General features: G+C 36.6%; 1 protein-coding gene across 3 annotated transcripts in view; it reads right to left on the bottom strand.

Annotated features, from left to right (window-relative positions):
- The window catches only part of CHN1 (chimerin 1), a 222580-nt gene that overhangs the window by 128586 nt on the left and 74740 nt on the right, over positions 1-19254 (bottom strand). For all 3 annotated transcript variants that reach the window (XM_087861581.1, XM_087861584.1, XM_087861576.1), the window contains one exon: positions 15941-16000. In XM_087861581.1, the coding sequence (XP_087717707.1) occupies positions 15941-16000 (60 nt within the window). The remainder of the gene's footprint in view (positions 1-15940; positions 16001-19254) is intronic.

Below are 19254 nucleotides of genomic sequence, written 5' to 3' on the forward strand. Positions count from 1 at the left end.
AGTCCTGCGTTAAGTGCACAATATGCTTCCATTGATTGCCTAAGTAGCCATCTTCATAACACAACTGATTAGGTCTCACACTGCTGAATATTCTGCTTTACCCAAAAGAATTTTTAATTAAAGGAAATTAGGTAGACACTAGATGCTTAATACAGTACCGTTATAATAATCAGTAAGTCCAAAATAAATTGACAAACCAACTGCCTCTTTTCTGCTTTTCTATAATGGAAATATCAAATAAAACAAGTTTAAACTAACTCTTTTTTTCCTCTTTTATCTAGATAGTGAAGGGGATCCGAATATGCCACTTCGGCATGAGAATTATTTTGAGCTGAATGCAATTAAGAAACCCCAAACACAGAAGAAACAATGAGCCCTCCCCCTTTCACCTCAAAGCAGGGCATAAATTTGCCTTTGTAAAGGTGTCCCTTCCCACAAAAGGGAGAAAAGAACACAGTGACTCCAGGGGCAATTCTTAGCAACTGAGATGGCTGGAGTCTGCATAATAAACCTTACCAAAACACCCTTATTTAGTAAAGAGTTCCTAATCACCTTTCCACAACTCATCCTCACCCTTCCCAGGCCCAATGCTCCTTATAGTCTCTTCCGCACACTTTACCATCCTCTGTTAAAGTGGTATATAAGCCACTGGCTGAAACTGCCTCTTCGGGGTTTTCATGTGTCTGCTGTGAGCCCCTCCTCCCCTGTGTGAATATGAAATAGACCTTTTCTACTGTTAATCTCTCTTTTGTCCGTTTGATTTGCAGGCCCCAGACACTAAACCCAAGAGGATAAAGAAGTTTTTCCTTCCCGATGTGTCAGGTATCATTACTTAAGTAGTTATCTGGAATAGTCTTTTCAAACTCACAGACAGGACAGCATTACTCTGACAGATAATCAAATAAAAAAGGGTTAATAATACAAACAATGATTATTAATGATCCCAATTAATTTACTTGTAAATACATCCATGTGGGAATTTAAATATTATATGGAATAATAAAAATATATATTGTGCTTATACAAACATTTGTATGCTTGTTTTTAAGTTTCAAAAAAACCTAAAAAATAAAGTTCATAATAAAACAGACTAAAACTGGCTGAAGTCAATGTGGCTGAATGAGAAAGGATTTTAAATTAGTACTTAATGTTGAATTATGCGCTTTAGCTTTCTCTAATTTTCTATGTTTAATAGTTAACATTTTTGTCATGATACCATATCATGGGTAGGAAAAATGGAAATGAGGGGGACAAAACAGATTCCAACTGGAAATGAAAGGTGCTGTAGTTTGGTTGCCACAATGTAGGTCATGCCACCTGAGAAAGAAAACTGTAAGGTAATCTACCATTACTGAACGTGACATAAAGTGCAAAGTAAATACAAGAATTCAGTAAGTAGTAGATACCATTTTACAATATTTTACGTATCAGTGGAATTTGTTAAATTAACATTTACTGTAGTTTTGTAACTAACGAACTATTTTTTCTTTTATTGTTATTTTTTAACATAGTGTTATAAATTTTCTTCATATATAAAACATTTTAATCAAATTCACCCACCACTCTTTCAAATTAAAGAAGTCCCATTTCTTATCTTATTTTCTACAAAAACAAGAAGAGCTTACTTAATATATGTTTCTTGCTCTGCAAAGAAAATCTGAAAACAGTAGGAATAAACAATAAAAGTATTATAAATATTAATTCCCTTCCCTCCTCACACACAGTGTTATAGATTCAGCTCTCAGATTACTTTTTTATTCTGTCTCATGGCTATAGTTCAGAACAGTTGTTCTCCGCCCCCACCAAATTTTTCTAATTTAAATTCAAATTAAAAGAATATCTATTTCTAGAGGCAATGCCACTAAAATAATGAAGCAGAACATTCAGAAAATTTCCAAAATGCTTAATGCTGCTCTTTTCTAACAGTGGGATTGACCTGGTCAGAAGTCACATGAAATCCTTATCTCCTTCTTGTTCCCATTGTGAAAAACAGTACTTGGAGGCAGGTATTTTAAACCTAGTCTAGAAGTCTATATGAGACTTATAAAAGTTAGAATATATATATATATATATATATATATATATATATATATATATATATATATATATCTAGTTTATATATATATATTCTAGTTTATATATATATATTCTAGTTTATATATATATATTCTAGTTTATATATATATATATATATACATATATATATATATTCTAGTTTATATATATATGAAATTGTATGAAATAATAGAACCCTGGCCAAATATTATTTTTTCAGGCAGCAGTCAAGAATATATATATAAAGGCTACAACACAAGTGTCAAGATTTTGTTTTGCATCGTTTTTCAAAGTGGCTCATTTGGAGGCATGGAAGGGGGAAAAGGGAGAAAAATGCACATTTGGTATTTGCTTCCTACAGTGGTAGATTCTGAATTAAAGACTAGTAAGTCACGCAATACTCAACTCTAGCTTTGAATCTATTTTAGTTTCCTGTATTTTAGTTTCCTGTCAGGGAGGAGGAGAGGGGGAGGAGGGGAGGGAGAGAAGAGAGAGGAAGAAGAGGAGGAGGAGTTTTACAACCACTCATAGACAATGGAAGACTGGAATTGGATAACCAGGAAAGATGTGCCACATGTAGACAATACAGCTTTCCATGGCAGCACAAATTTTAACACTACATTTTCTAAATTACTGGGTTTCTCACTGTATTTTATACCATAGAAAATACCAACATGGATAATAGTTAAGCTTCAACAAGTCAAAAAAAATTTAAACTTACAAAAACTTCAAAAAAAAAAAACAAAAACAAAAAAACAGAGCAGAGCCAGCATCGTGGAAGAGTAAGTACTCATCGAAGAGCTACATAGCTGGAAATGACTTGTAGGGAAGAGGTGACAAAAAAAGAGACCAGAAATGTTACAGAACTTATAAAGATTGTTTAAATTTTTATCCTCCATTAATAGTAAGATAAAATTCTAGGTACCTGCTTTCCTCATCAATTCTGTAGCACTCTTGATGATATTAGACCAAAGTTACAAGTGCTAAGAATGCAGCTTGTTTTCCACTGTATTTTAGACTTACCCAAGAAAACCACTAACCTTCAGCATGCCAAATAAGTTAGCTCTCTATTTACTGTCAGATTTCACAAATTCAATAGAGAATATGTATTTACGGGGGAGCCTGGGTGGCTCCGTTGGTTGGGTCTGCCTTCAGCTCAGGTCATGACCCTGGGGTCCTGGGACTGAGCCCCCCATGGGGCTCCCTGCTCAGCGGGGAGTCTGCTTCTCCCTCTGCCTCTCCTCCCCACTTGTGTTCACACTCACTCTGTTCTCTTTCTCACAAATAAACAAAAAATCTTAAAAAAGAAAAAAAAACGTATTTACAGAGGTTTTTTTTTTTTTAAGCTCTGTAATTACTACTTGCTGAAAGCCAGTTCAGTTTCCTGATATCAGTTAATTTTTTTTCTTGTATTCACTATTTCTTTGTATTCACTATTCTTTGAATTCACTACTTTCCCACTTTAGATTCAAGAAACTTCTAGTAGTTTATAAGAAGTAAAGAGGTGGAAACCGCCAATCTGTTTATGTAACAGTTAATTGGTAAAGGGGTTCTTTTTGGAATTGTAGTTGCGATCTCCAATTTTATAAATATACTTCTACATTAAGGTATAGATTTTGACATCAAAGCATACCTTACTACCCAATTACTTATTGAACACTGAATTTTAAGCAAGAGCAAAAGGTGACCCAAGGAAGGGGGCGCATTTCAAAAGTACAATAAGGTCAAAATAGGCTTTTGAGAGATAGGCTGATTTTAAAATAAATAGGTGGTTTTAATAATTCAATATTACTTCTCAGCATTCAGAAAAAAATGCTTTCCAGCTGCAAAGTATAAGTGTTAAGTAACAGATCATCACATCTGAGATCTACAACCATGATAATCTTCATTTTTATAGAATCAAAACTGAGCTATAGGCTGTCAGCATATAGCAGCAATCAGCAGTGAAGCAATGATTTCAATTAAGGTAGTCTCCTCTCACTTCTGAAACAAACTCTTGTACTCCAGCTAGTAAAATATGTCTTCTAAAACAGAGTAAACATAGAACTGAATGCTTCAATCCTCCCATTCATTCACTTAACAAGTCTTTATTTAAGCACCTTACTTAACGTGTCAAGCGCTGTGCAAGGCACCTGGGACACACTGATGAATAAAACGGATCAATATCCTGCCCTCATGGAGCTTGTATTCGAGGAAGAGAAGATCATGATAAATAGTAAACATAATAAATAAACTACATATTATAGAATGTTACAAAATGAAAAGTGTTATAAAAACAAAGTAGAATAAGTAAGAACTATAAATGCTGGGGGGCAATAAAATATAATTTTAAACAGCCTAACAATAACCCACAACCCTCGGACCAACTGATAAAATATAATTTTAAATACAGTGGTCAGGATGGGCCTCACTGAGAAGGGAAGAATTGAGAAGACCTGAAGGATATGAAGAAGTAGCCATTTGGATATTAGAGAGAAGAACATTCCAGAAAGTGGAGTTGGTTCAAGGGTTTGGAGAGAGGAGCACAGCTAGAATATGTGGAAAACAAGAAGGCCAGAATGGTCAAAGCAAGATAGGGGGAGAGAAGGAGAGGAGAGGAGAGAAGCACCAAAAACTAAAGTGATGGGGAGATTATGTAGGGCCTTGGAAGTCCTTGTAAGGACTTGGCTTCGACTCGGTGAAATGGGGAGCCAATGAACAGTTCTGAGTAGAAGAGTGACAAGATCTGACTAAAATTTTAAAAAGAACATTCTGTGATGAGAACAGACTACAAGAGGAAAGATCAGTTAAGAACTATTTCAGTTACACAACTGAGAGATTACTGTATGTTGGGGTAGAATAATTTACTATGACAAATCCACTTAAATATATACTAACTAGACATAAGAGAAGTTTATTTCTTGCTTGTATAACATCCCTGGATAAGTATTCAGGTCAGGAAGACAACTGTCCTACATCTAGACAGCTTCCATCTTTTAGCTCTGCCACCATCTTTTCGAGGTCCCTGTTTTTATCTGAATCCAAGCTGAAAGGAACATAATATGGAGGAACTTAGATGGGAAGTTTTAATGGGTCCAGCATTCAGGTTCACTTCTATTCCACAAGAGAAAACTGTCATATGGGCATAATTATATAAATGGAGATGGGGAAATTTAGTCCATCCAGGTTTCCCAAGAAAGGAAGAATGGATTTTGGTGGGTTTCTAGCAGTTCCCACGGTTCACACCCAAATGGTAGCCATGGAAATAGTAAGAAGTGGTAGGATCGTTAACATATTGTGCACATATTCTGAAAATAGACCCTGTATGATTTCCTGATGAATTAATCATGGGATGGCAAGAGAAAAAAAAAGAAAAAAAAAAAGAACCCCTCAAGGATGATGCATGGTTTTTGATCTAAGCAACTGGAAGGAACTGCCATTAGCCGACATGTGGAAACCTTTTTTGTAAAAGCAGGTTTGGGGAGGAAGATAAACATCAGTTCTGTTTTGAATGTGTTGTATTTGAGATGACATCAAGGTGTAATCAATTACTTACATGGTCTGGAATTTGGGGAAAGAGACCTGGACTGGAAATATAAGTTGTATTAAAACCTGAAACTGGCAACACTGTCAGGGAATAAATACATGCAGAGAAGAAATGAAGATCAAGGACTGAGCCCTGGGGCATCTGAACATCGAGGTCAGGCAGAAGAGGAACCAGCAAGTGACTGTGAAGGGAGGAGAAAAACTAAAAGACTATAACGTCCTAGAAATGAAGTGAGGAAAGTTTATCAAGTTGAGAGCCATCCTCTGTGCCGCTGAGAGGCTACGCAGAAGAACCGACCATGAGATTGAGCACGGTGGAAGTCATTGGTGACCTCGCCTACGCAGTTCTCATGGAGTGGTAGTGGGTAACAGCCTGGCTGAAGTGGGTTTAAGAGAAAATGGAAGGAGGAGGATTGGAAAGAGCAAGTACTGGCAGTAGTTTCAAGCATTTTCTACAAAGGGGAATAAAGACATTGGGCGGATAAAGTAGATAAAGATGGATAAAGCAGGGTTAAGACAATAAGATGAGAGAAATAATAGGATGTTCGTGGGCTGATATAAAAAGAGAAAAAACTGTTGATGATAAAGGAAAGGGGAAATTGCCAGGATTAGGTCCTTAAGTAGATGACAGGAAATGGGGTCTAGTGTAGTAGAGAGCTGGCCATCATCTATGGTAATAGGCAAGAATGCAGAATACATGGACCTGAATGCTAAAGGCTGAGTTGATGTAGCATTGGAAGTCTATGGAAGTTCTCTTCTAATTGCTTCAATCAGGAATAAAGCAGGAAATCAATTACGAGCTGAGAAGTAGGGGAGGAATATGGTAGTAAAGGTTTGAGGGGAAAGTACAATATGCCTACCAGGGAACAGTATCAATTCGAGGTTCATAAATTTAATGCGAAGCCTGTTCAGCACGTCGTTTTTCTCCAGCCATACTCAGTTTCTTGGGAGTACATGTAAGTCTGCGGGAGTAGATTTAAACAGGGTTGTGGTTTTGCCAAGCAACTATGACATTAGAGAAGATCATGAGAGGGAAGCGGACTGGTTCATCAGCATCTACTAGACTTCTGTCTTTGAACCCCAGGACTATGTACTCACCAAAGTCTTGTGAATTCTCCCGCTTTATGTGTATTCCCATTTCCTGCCCCTCTTGGTTATTCTCAGAAAGTGTATATATGCCTTTACCACTTTTCACTAGGATTACCGTAATCGCTCCTAAACCGGTCTTTTTGTCTCTAAAATGTCCCTCTTCCTTTCCAGTCCATCTTCCACACTGCAGACAGAATGTGCTTTCTATGCCTAAATCTGATCACATTGACACTTTCCCTTCCCATAGCTAGCAGGATAAACTCCAAATGTCTACGTTTAGAACACAGAGGTGTTTATTACTGATGCCTGCTTAGCTCTAGGGTCGCATCTGCCATGCTTGCACAAGTACTCCGCACTTGCCCACGGGAACCACACACACGGACCGAGGGAACTGCCCCAAGACCCGCTGTAATGCCGGATCCACTGCTCCATCCTCCAGCTAGACAGGAAGATCCTTGAGAGGGGACTTGCTTTATTTGACTTGAATCCTGAGGACTTAGCAGATAGAAGACCCTCATAGAATACTGAGTCAATGAATACACACATGCCACAAAAAGGACTGGAGCCTAAGAGCTGTAGACATTCATACACGTTTTTGTGAACCATATAATAAGAGCATTGTGTTGCAAAATAAGTTGCACAACAATATTCACTCATTCATTCAATAAACATTTAAGAGTCTGGGTGGCTCAGTTGTTAAGCGTCTGCCTTCAGCCCAGGGCCTGAGCCCAGGGTCACGGGATTGAGCCCCGCATTAGGCTCCCTGCTCCGCTGGGAGCCTGCTTCTTCCTCTCCCACTCCCTCTGCTTGTGTTCCCTCTCTCACTGGCTGTGTCTCTCTCTGTCAAATAAATAAATATCTTTTAAATAAATAAATGTACATATTGTATACCTATGTAGTTTATACCTGTGTCTGCCTCTCTATATACACATATACGCACACGGGCACACACACACCCCCATACGTATATATACACATTTCTTTGAATTCAACCAAGTACCTGACATTAAAGAACAAAATCACTTTTTACATAATTGAAAATCACGTAAGTACACATTTTATATTATAAACTATATTTCGTTGAATTATATATTTATACATTTCTATATTGACCCAGAGTTATATACACAAACACATGCACCATTACTGTATAGGTGATAAGGGATTTCCAGGGTAATTCTGATTATGTAAGACTTTCACCTCATGTGCTAAACTCAGAATTAACTCCACCATAAGATAAAACTGCACTGTAACAGTATTATTAAGAATCATTTTCAAGCTTTCACATATTTGCTTAGTCTCTAAAGCATGCCTAAAGTACTTAGCTGTGGACCTGGACATCTTTCTCTTTAAAAAGATTTATTTATATTTAAATTTCAAAATTTTCTAATAGCCTTTAAAAAAAATGTTCTGTATTTTAACATTCACAGTGGCAATTGATAAGATCTTCTGAAATTAGAAAAAGCGTATTAGCTACAATTTTATTGTCAAATTACGTTACTTCTTACTATTAGATATATTGTGTTTTAGAGTTCAGTCTTCAATGATTTATGATTTAACAGTTGAATACTTCAGGTTTTAAAATAAGGTGCTACACATCTTGGTCTCATGAATGCTAACAGAAATTCCATTGAGAAAGAGCAGGACATGGAGTTCATCACTGTACTTAGGGCTAAGATCACGAGAGAAGGTCACAAGACATGGCTGGTAACTAAATATATATTCCCTTTGGCTGTGCATAATTTCCCAGCCTCTGCATTTATAATCTGCGATACAGTGCTCGGGGTTAGAGGGAAAAGGAGTGGAAATGTGCACGTGCACATGAACAGGGTCAGCTCTCCCTTTCTTCCAACTGTCCTTCAAGACAACATCATTGGACCATTTTTATAATTATAATCAGCACCCACAAAATAACCTTTATTTAAAAGAACCATCAGTTTATCTACTGCATTAACTTTTCTCTTCTTCTCTCCACGTTTCAGTGGTAATTAAATCCTGTTGCCTTTTCCCCCTTAAACACAGTGGCCACTTAGTGCTTAATGTCCCAAATCCAATTCCTCAGTTAAAAATTTGAGGTTGAACAGCAACTGTTTGCTCAGTATAGTTTTATTTTTAGTGCTCATCAGTCCCAAGAACCTTTAATTCTCCCAAGCCAGCTATTTATCATTTAATCAAGACTAAGACTGAAACTTTCTTTATTCAGTAAGTATTTTATGTTAGCTCCATCTCACTGATCAATGCTTTACTTTCATTTCAAATATATATCTAAATTATTTGATTGTTTTACAGGAATTTAATGTGACTGAATATTGCTCAAAATAAGTAGATTAGCAACAGTAGTGACATAAATACTCTCAATATCTATATTTATAAATTTAATCATTAGAGCAATATTGAATGAGGAGGTCATTTCTGTAAAACGAGACCATTTCCCACTCTTTATTAATTGCCTTTTAGTTATCACCAGGTAAAAACAGAAAGACGTTGTTGAGTATTATAGAGATCGGTCAAATACAGAAACAAGTTATCACTACTAATTTGCTAATTAAATATACATATTTTATGCATGCAGAATTTATCTTTATTAAGCTGTCAAAGTTGAGTAGCTAATAGATTATTAGTTTTGAACAAACGTGAGAGGGTGATTACAATGAGATAGGAGAGCCAGTCCACAGTAAACACTGCTGCCCACAGAGCAGCTTTCTGTGCCCACCAATTTGCCCTTAGAACATGATTACTAATTTCTTATGAAAGAAAACTAAGCAGAGTGAAAGCAATTTACGTGAGAAAATCTCAAATGTGCCCTTTGTTTCCCGGTGCTTTATGCCTTCCTTTAAACAACAGTACAGAATATGACACTCTTATTTTTCAGTGGATGGCAGTATTCAGTCAACCATATCAGAAAACTAAATCGAGAGAAATTATTTTCAGAGACTCTAAGAGCTAGCCAGTCTCCCAGTATTCCACGCTTGTATCAAAGTGGATCACCAGAAGCCTACACACCTGGACCACAACAGTTTAGCCCTTTCAAAATTAGCTTCAGCGATTCGTTGCTTCTCGATGTTATGCCAGCTGCTACGAGAAAGGATCATAAGTCTACTTTTGCAGGGGCTGTGAAACTATTAGTTGGTCAATGTAACATCAATAAACCTACTTCATATAAATAAGCCACATGATTTTTTAAAAAGAATTTAGTTCAGGTAAAAACTGGACCTTATTAGATTTTCTGGTCCTTAAGAGTTCCGTACTTTATTACTGTGATTCCCTTCTCCCACAATGTTATTGGTCCTCAATCAGTATGGCAATCAACTGACATATGTGTTGTTTCTTTTTTGCCTTCCTCAACTTTTCTTTTTTTACCCTTTTATTATGTCTTCATTTGTGTGGCCTCAAATTCTTTTGAGAAAGGCAAAGCATAGATATTTCTTAAGAAAGATGGTTGTGTGACTAGTACTTCCAGACTTTTCACAGAACTACTGCCAAAATCTCACTTTCTGTTAAAAGTTTAAAAGGTTTTGTCTGGTCAGAATATAAAACAAAATGAAACCTTTTATTAAATAGCATTTTTTTAAAAAATTCTCAATACACATAAAATTATTTCATCATTGATCATGGCACAGTAGCAATAAGATGCAACCATTAAACACTACATATTCATTCCATACATACATACATGCAGACCGGACATCTACAAATATTTCAATTGCAACAGGACATTTAAAAGATAATCTCATGAAATCCTTGACTAATTTCATAAATTAATACTCTTTATGACTCTATACCTTCAGAACTATTCAGTGTTTTTTAACCAGTTTTCACAATAACAAAATCCATTTCAACATTTTTTTGAACAATGGAGAAGAAATTCTTTTTAATAGTATATTGTCTAAGAAAGTTATTATGATTCCATATTATTTAATATAGAGTTTTTATTCAAATTTCTCTAATTATACCCAAAATATGTAGCTTGAGAGAGAGAGAGAGAGGGAGAAATCTCTATCTCTAGGACCCTATCAAGGTACCCGTACCGCATCTGGTTGGCATTTAGTCTCCTTCATTTTAGAATGGTCCCATCATTGTTATTTCCTTTATGAAAATGACATTTGCAGGATAGATATCTTATAGAATGTACACATTTTGGATTTGTCTGATTCATACTTCATAAAAAGACAGAAGTTAAACATTTTGGCAGAAATACTATATAGATGGTGTTGTACATGTCTCATTCCGTCACTTCAGGAGACACGTCAGTTTGACCCATTACAGGTAATGCTAACTTTGATCACATGGATAAGGGTATGGACTGCCAGATCTCTCCACTATGAAAACATATCTTTCTTTTTGCAATTCATAAATAATTGGTAGGGTGACATCTTGAGACCATGTAAATATCCTCTTCACCTACAATCTTTCACTCAATGGTTTTAATGTCCAATGATGATCCTTGCCTCACTCAATTATCAGCACAAATCATTATTGCTCTACATGTTTAGCCATCCTTCTGCTGTAAAGGACAACTTTATATTCTGTCTCTCTCCCTTGTCTTTTCTTTGTATTGGAGCAGGGGTTTTTGGTAAGTATCATTATGGACTAACATATCTTTTCACTCAATGTGTTGTAATTCAATACGATCATTTTTCTTTTTGATATCAAATTGTCCCAAATTTGGCCTGTGAGAACCCTTCATTCAGGTGGGCTGCTAGGTCTTTTGACATGTCCCCATCCATTTCTGAGCTCTTCTTGCTTTCTGGTATAAAATGTTCTAGGATCTTACTGCCCCATGTTCTGGAATCAGGAATTTCTCTAAGGAGGATTGGCTCCTTTTAGTAAGAAATAGTGTTTGGAAACCAAACTTTGGGCACTGAGTATGTTCATTCTTATTAGGGCATCATTGCTTCTAAGGCCTTTCCATGGACTGAGATACAAAGTACATTTTAAAAATCTGTGAGTTCATATTTATACCTCCAATTCAAATTCAAAACCATGCTGCACTTCTCAATTTTCCCCTACTCCATATTTATATCTCCTTAGAACACTGGCTCCCCAAAATCCAACATAGTTACTCATTTGTTCTGTTCTATATTACACACAGAATAACTTCAGAATTACTATACAAGCAACACTAACAACAGCAAATTGCTAAGTATAAAGATCTCTTTGTAGGTTATGATTCTTAGAATATTACCCCCCCAGTCTGTGCAGTCAAAATAATGAATTTGTTAGGTTCATTTGTTTCTATTTGTATTCAAAATTAGGGTTTGTTTTTAATCATGTTTTACATAATTTTGTTGTTTGAATATGTGAAATATTTGCATAGTTCAAAAGTCACAACTAAATAAAAACATATCCTCAGAGAAGTCTAACTTCCATCCTTATCCTCCCCACACTGTCCTTACAGATAATTATTTCATTGGTCTCTGGGTTAATCCTTCCTGTGTTTCTCTTTTGCAAAAGTAAGCTTTATTTTTTTCCCTTCTTTATTACGAAAAATGGACCATAATTACCACACAGGCCTACCTCATTGTATTGTGCTTCACTTTACTGCACTTTACAGACAGTGCATTTTTTTACAAGTTGAAGGTTTCTGGCAACCCTGCATCAAACAAGGCTATTCGTGCCATTTTTCCAACAGCATTTGCTCGCTTTGTATCTCTGTGTCAAACTTGGTAATTCTCACAAGATTTCACACTTTTTCGTTATTATTCTATTTGTTATGGTGATCTATGATCAGGGATCTTCGGCGTCACTACCGCAGTTGTTCCGGAGTGCCACAAACTGCACCCGCGGAAGACCGCAAACCTCATCACTACATGTCCTGCATCTGACTTCTCCACCAACCAGACATTCCCCTGGCTCCCTCCTACTCCTCAGATCTATTCCCTGAGACCCAAAGATATTGAAATTAGGCCAATTAATAACCCTACAGTGGCCTCTAAGGGTTCAAGAGAAAGAAAGATTCACACATCTCTCACTTTAAATCAAAAGCTAGAAATGATTAAGCTTAGTGAGGAAGGCACGTTGAAAGTAGAGACAGGCCAAAAGCTAGGCCTCTTGTACCAGTTAGCCAAGCTGTGAATGCAAAAGAAAAATTCTTGAAAGAAATTAAAAGGACAATAGGGGGAGGGGGGACCGAATGGGAAGAAATCAGAGAGGGAGACAAATCATATAAGACTCTTGACTCTGGGAAATAAACTGAGGGTTGTGGAAAGGGAGGTGGCTGGGGGGATGGGGTAACTGGGTGATGGACGTTAAAGGGAGCACGTGATATGATGAGCACTGGGTGATACATTCAACTAATGAATCACTGAACATTATACCAAAAACTAATGATGTACTATACCTTGGCTAATTAAATTTAAATTTAAAAAATGGTTGTAATAGTAAAGTTTATGCCACATGTATTTTGCCACAAAAATTAGAATCATGTAAAAAAAAAAAGTGCTACTCCAGCGAACACATGAATGATAAGAAAGCAAAACAACCTTATTGCTGATAATGGAGAAAGTTTTAGTGGTCTGGATAGAAAGATCAAACCAGCTACCACATCCCCTTAAGCTAAAGCCTAATCCAGAACCAGGCCCCAGCTCTCAATTCTCTGAAGGCTGAGAGAGGTGAGGAAACTGCAGAAGAAGAGTTGGAAGCTAGCAGAGTTGGTTCCTGAGGTTTAAGGAAAGAAGCCATGTCCACAGCATAGAAGTGCAAGGGAAGCAGCAAGTGCTGACGTAGAAGCCGCAGCGAGTTCTCCAGAAGGATCTAGACAGGATCATTCATGAAGGTGGCTGCACTACCCAGCAGATGTTCAGTGTAGACGAAACAGACTTCTATTAAATGAAACAAGACGAAACCAGAGAGGGAGACAAACCATAAGAGACTCTTAATCTTAGGAAACAAACTGAGGGTTGCTGGAGTGGAGGGGGGGGGGATGGGTGGCTAGGTGATGGACACTGGGGAGGGTATATGTTGTGATAAGCGCTGTGTATCATGTAAGACTGATGAATCACAGACCTGTAGCCCTGAAACAAATAATACATTATATGTTAATAATAAATAAAAATTTTTAAAAAAAGAAGATGACATCTAGGACTTTCAGAGCTAGAGAGAAGTCAATGCCTGGTTTCAAAGCTTCAGAAAACAAGCTGACTCTTATTAGGGGCTAATGTAGCTGGTAACTTTAAGTTGAAGCCAATGATCACTGACCACTCCAAAAATCCTAGGGCCCTTAAGAATTACACTCAATCTACTCTGCTTGTGCCCTATAAATGGAACCATAAAGTCTGGATCCCAGCACAGCTGTTTACAACTTGAATTACGGAATATTTTAAGCCCACTGCTGAGACCTACTGCCCAGAAAAAAAGATTCCTTTCAATATTACTGCTCAGTGACAATGCCTTCGGTCACCCAAGAGCTCTGATGGAGATGGACAATGAGATTAATGTTGTTTTCATGCCTGCTAACTCAACATCCATTCTACAGCCCATGAGTCAAGGAATAATTTTGACTTTCAAGTCTTATTACTTAAGAAATAATTTTGGAAGGCTATAGCTGCCATAGATAGTGATTCCTCTGACAGACAGCTGAAAACCTTCAGGTAAGGATTCACCATTCTAGATGTCATTAAAAACATTCATGACTCATAAGAGGTCAAAATATCAACATTAAATATAGGAGTTTGGAAGAACCTGATTCCAACCGTCACGGATGACTTTGAGGGGTTCAAGACTTCCGTGGAGGAAGTAACTACAGATGTGGTGGAAACACCAAGAGAACTGGATTAGAAGTGGAGCCCAAAGATGTGACTCACCCGCTACAATCTCATGATAAAATATGAGCAAATGAGGAGCTGCTTCTTACGAATGAACAAAGAAAAGTGGTCTCTTGAGACGGAATCTACTCCTGATATGGACGCTGTGAAGACTGTGGAAATGACCACAAAGGATTTGGAGTATGATGTAAACTTAGTGGACAAAATGGCAGCAGGGTTTGAGAGCACTGAGTCCGATTTTGAAAGAAGTTCTGCTGTGGGTAAAATGCTATCAAACAGCATCACATGCTGCCAAGAAACTCTTCATGAAAGGATGTGGCAAATTTCATTGTTCTCTTATTTGAAGACATTGCTACAGCCACCCCCACCTTCAGCAATCATAACCGAGTCCTCAGCACCGAGGCATGGACCTCCGCCAGCGGAGATTACAACTCACTGAAAGCTCCGACGACAGCATTTGTAGCCCTACAGATTTTTAAATTAAGGTGTGTACACTGTGTTTTTAGACACAATGCTACTGATGCTCAGTAGCCTGCAGTATAATGTGAACGTAACTTTTATATGCACTAGAAAACAAAGAAACTCATTTGACTCTACTGTTAGTGGGTCTAACCGAAATTATCAAATCTCCAATGACTGTATATATATTTTTTCTATCTGGAAATCATTCCATATCAACCCACAGAAATCTTCCTTATTCTTTTTAATATCACAGTTTATTCAATCAGTCTCCCACGAACAGACATTTAGGTTTTTTTCTAATTTTGGGCTGTTACAAATAATCCTGTAATAAACAACTTCGGGCACCTGTAATTCCCTGTTTGTACAGGTAACGCACCAGGGTAAATCACTGGAACTTGGACTGGGAGGTAAACGCAGGCAGTTTCGTTAGGTGTTACAAAACTCTCGTAAGATTGTAGCACTTCGCATTCCTATCAGCCGTATATGAGCGTGTTTGTTTCTTCACGGACTTACCAGCTAAGCATATTCTAATCTTTTGAACTTTTGCCAATTTGAAAAGGTGACGATGGTCTCTCCGTATATTTTAATTTGCATTTCCCTTATTGTTCATGAAGTTGAACATCAATGTATATATTTTGATAAGTCATACCTTTTTTTGGTGAACTGTTCATGTCTTCTGCTCATTTTCAAAAATCACAATTTAAATCGTTTCTTAATGAAAAAGTTACTTCAATAATGCCTTCAAACTTTGTTTCAAAAAGAATAAAAAATAAAAATTAGAAGAAGAATGTATGACTTAACCGAGAAGAATACTAAATATTACTTAAAATTATAGTCACATTCTAAATACTGTGTTCTGAACAGTTCATTCAAAAGTGGTAGTTCTTTCAATTGAGAAGAATGCTAAGAAAAATGCATTCAAGTACAATTTCTTGATGCTAACTAACGTTAACTGGCTAACCCCACAGATAACCAAGCTACTGAGGAAGGTCAAAGTTCAGGGAACAGATGACTGAGAGATGTCTGTTGTAACAATTCTGTCACACCTACCTCATTAGTACAGGTAATTCTTCGAGGATGAGGGGCTTCCTGTTGTAACTGATACACTGTAAAGACAGAAAGTAAATCATTCCTTATGAGCTCACAGAATTTGTCCTTATTCTTTTAAGTGTTACAGTTTATTTAATCAGTCTCCTATGGACATTCAGGTTTTTTCTAATATTCTGCTATTACGAATAGTCCTAAATTTCCCTTTTGTAGAAACTTCAAATACATTAGGAATCACAAACTGGCTGCTTTTTCACATTCCCAAGAAAACTGTGGTACAGTCCTATTTGCTATTAAATTAAACTTTATTAAGAGCAATGCAAAGAAAGTAAAACAAACTAAACTTAGTGAAAGCCCAAAAGCAAGCATAAATAGAAAAATCATAAACCCTACAAATGTCTTTTTACCTTGTAACAAATCAGTACTGGGATTCTGGCTGTGTTCTCCATAATCTGGTCTTTTATTTCTCCCAATTCTTGGTGGATGTATTTGCATAAAGCATGTCTCTCATAATAAGCCAATAATGGTTATATATTCTTAAAGCACATTATTACATGTCAAACTTGAAACTAAAATTAGGATTTACGTTAGAAGTAACAGATGTGCTGCTTTTCTCCCCTATTTATACTGCAAACATCTATCTTCAAAGATAATCTCCCCTAAAAACAACATTTCTGAGCCAAAGTTACCACCATTTCTTCAACTACAGCAAGTGCAGCACAAGAAAGAATTCAGGTACTAAAGTAACTTGCCAAGGAGAGGATAATTTTTAGGGTATCTGAAAATGAATCCATGAAAACAACACCAATACTAATTCTAGCCTCACTTCAGGCTTTCTGATTTGTAATGAAGAAATAAAGAACAGAAAGTGGTAGTCATCAGAGAGAGTATGTTTACATATATCTAAGTTTATCTCTTGGAAGGAATTTTTCTTCTATTTCTACATATATAATATCATATAACTGAATGTAAGTTAATAATGTATTTAAATACTTAGACATTTTGTTACCATAACATCAAACTAACCAGACTTCTGCAATTGTCAGATAATGAATGACTTAAATTTCAACTGGACATCATTATATAGACTCCACTTCTGATCATATTCTTTCATATTTATCATAGGGACATATGGAAATACATTTAATTACACTATACGTATATATACGCACATATATAATTAGACTATATACATGTATATGTATGTGTATACACAAAATATACACTGAGCACATATATAGACACACTTGACTGTTCTGTATTGCTTTGTAAAGGGAATATATACCATGGCAGTTAAGAATCTGGAATCTTGAAACAGATCACCTGGGGCTTGAACACTGGGGCTCTACCACTAACCCTGCACACTGTGCCTCGGTTCCCCTCATTTGTAAAACAGAGATAATAATAGTTTCTACTTCACAGATTACTGAAAGAATTAAATAAGTTATTATATGTAGGAGACGAAAAATAGTTGCTAACACCTAGAAAACACTCAATAAAGATTAGCTACTATTATACATAGATGACTGATATTAATACATACAATTTTTTACATTAATATTTTGATTGCTAGGATCCATCTTGAATTCATCACCAAAACCAGGGGAATGTTATAATTTAAAAGGTACCAAGAAGACACAGCTTTCCTACTTAAAAATTAAAAAACAAAGCCCACTCCTTCATTTAGTAATGTTTGAAATTCTACTGATAGAAATGAACTCCTTTGCCTTTTCCTCCTGGTTGCAAAGATGCCTGAGATGTCATATATTAAAAATAGTTTTAGATATCCATATTTTATTGTGAAAGTCAGTTTTTCAAAAAGATTCCTGCGAATACATTGTATGGATAAAGAGATGATATGGAGGGAGTTGTTCTGAAATCTCAGAGAAGGGAAGAAAGAACACAGGGACCAAGTCTGTTCAGCCCTGAGAGCAACAAAACACACGCAGCACCCAGCTACACCCAGAAAAATCTCCATCCTCCTAAGAGAAGCCAACACATGATCTGCACAGAGGGAGGATTCTTCAGGTCCGCTCCTCCGTATTGGTAACTACTCCATGTGAAAATTCAGTTCAAAGCAGTAATCCTCAAAAGATCAGGTGTTTTCCTTTGTCAACTCAATTATGAGAACTGAATGGTAGTCAAGAAGGACATAAAAGTTACTAAAGAACATAAAACATTGATTTTGACTCAAAGCACAAATACTGAAGTATATGGTTATCACAAGTAATGGATTTACCTATTCACTAAGCAAACATTAAAATAAGCCAGTTTGAAGAAAGGAGTGACAATATCCTCACATGAGAATTTCAGCCTTTGTTTTCATCAGCATTTCAAAGGGTATAGCTCTGCTTCATGAAGAGGAGTAATTTTTACACAAATGCTTCCTCATTTGCTACCAACGGTTAGTCTACCTTTAAGACTCATTTTTTAAAAATAATATAGAAGGGGGGCCTTCAGATATTGTAGAACTGAATGTAACTATATGAATTCAAGAAATACCTATCAAAAAGATCATTAAAAAGATACCATAATAAAGACTAATTAATTCAGGCTCTTCTCAATTTAGAAGTCTTGGTAATTTAAACTGGAACTCAGCTGAAATTTAAATTGCACAATCATTAAATGATTCACCAAAAATTAATTGCTAAATTCAAGATGAGAAGATATATGATTAAAACACTTAACATTTTTCAGTCGCCTTATACGTGTCAATGCTTACATACTTACTAATGAATTTCTCAGTACCTGGAGACAGTAACAAACATTGTTAATCAAGTTCAGAGATCACGAATAGGTAGCTTGAGGTCAAAACTGGCTCACATGTTTGGTTTGCTGTTTTCTAAATTTAAATTTGTTTTTAACATTTAAAAATTAAGAGATTTAACAGTAACAACAAAGGTAAAAGAGAATTCCACTTCTGAAAAATCAGAAGCTGTAACAACATCAGAGCAAGCACTCAATAAAGGAGAGCTGATTATGAGCCACTCCCTGCAAACAGGGAGTCCATGCTCTACTTTCCTCCGTTGCCACTTGGCTCGCTTTCACTTATTACAGGTTAGGGCCCTGGTTTAAGTCAAGCAGTTCTTATCAAAAAGCAACAAAACTAGGGGCGCCTGGGTGGCTCAGTTAAGTGTCTGACTCTTGATTTCCACTCAGTTCACAATGTCAGGGCTGTGAGATCCAGCCCCACGTGGGGCTCCGCGTTCAGCGGGGTGTCTGCTCCGAGGTTTCTCTCCCTCTCTGTCCCTCCTCCTGCTCACGCTCTCTAAATAAATAAATAAAATCTTTTTTAAAAAGGCAATAAAATTGT

This window comes from Ursus americanus, chromosome 1, assembly GCF_024610735.1.
Source record: "Ursus americanus isolate L20-20 chromosome 1, mUrsAme1.1.p, whole genome shotgun sequence".
Classification (NCBI taxonomy): Eukaryota; Metazoa; Chordata; class Mammalia; order Carnivora; family Ursidae; genus Ursus; species Ursus americanus.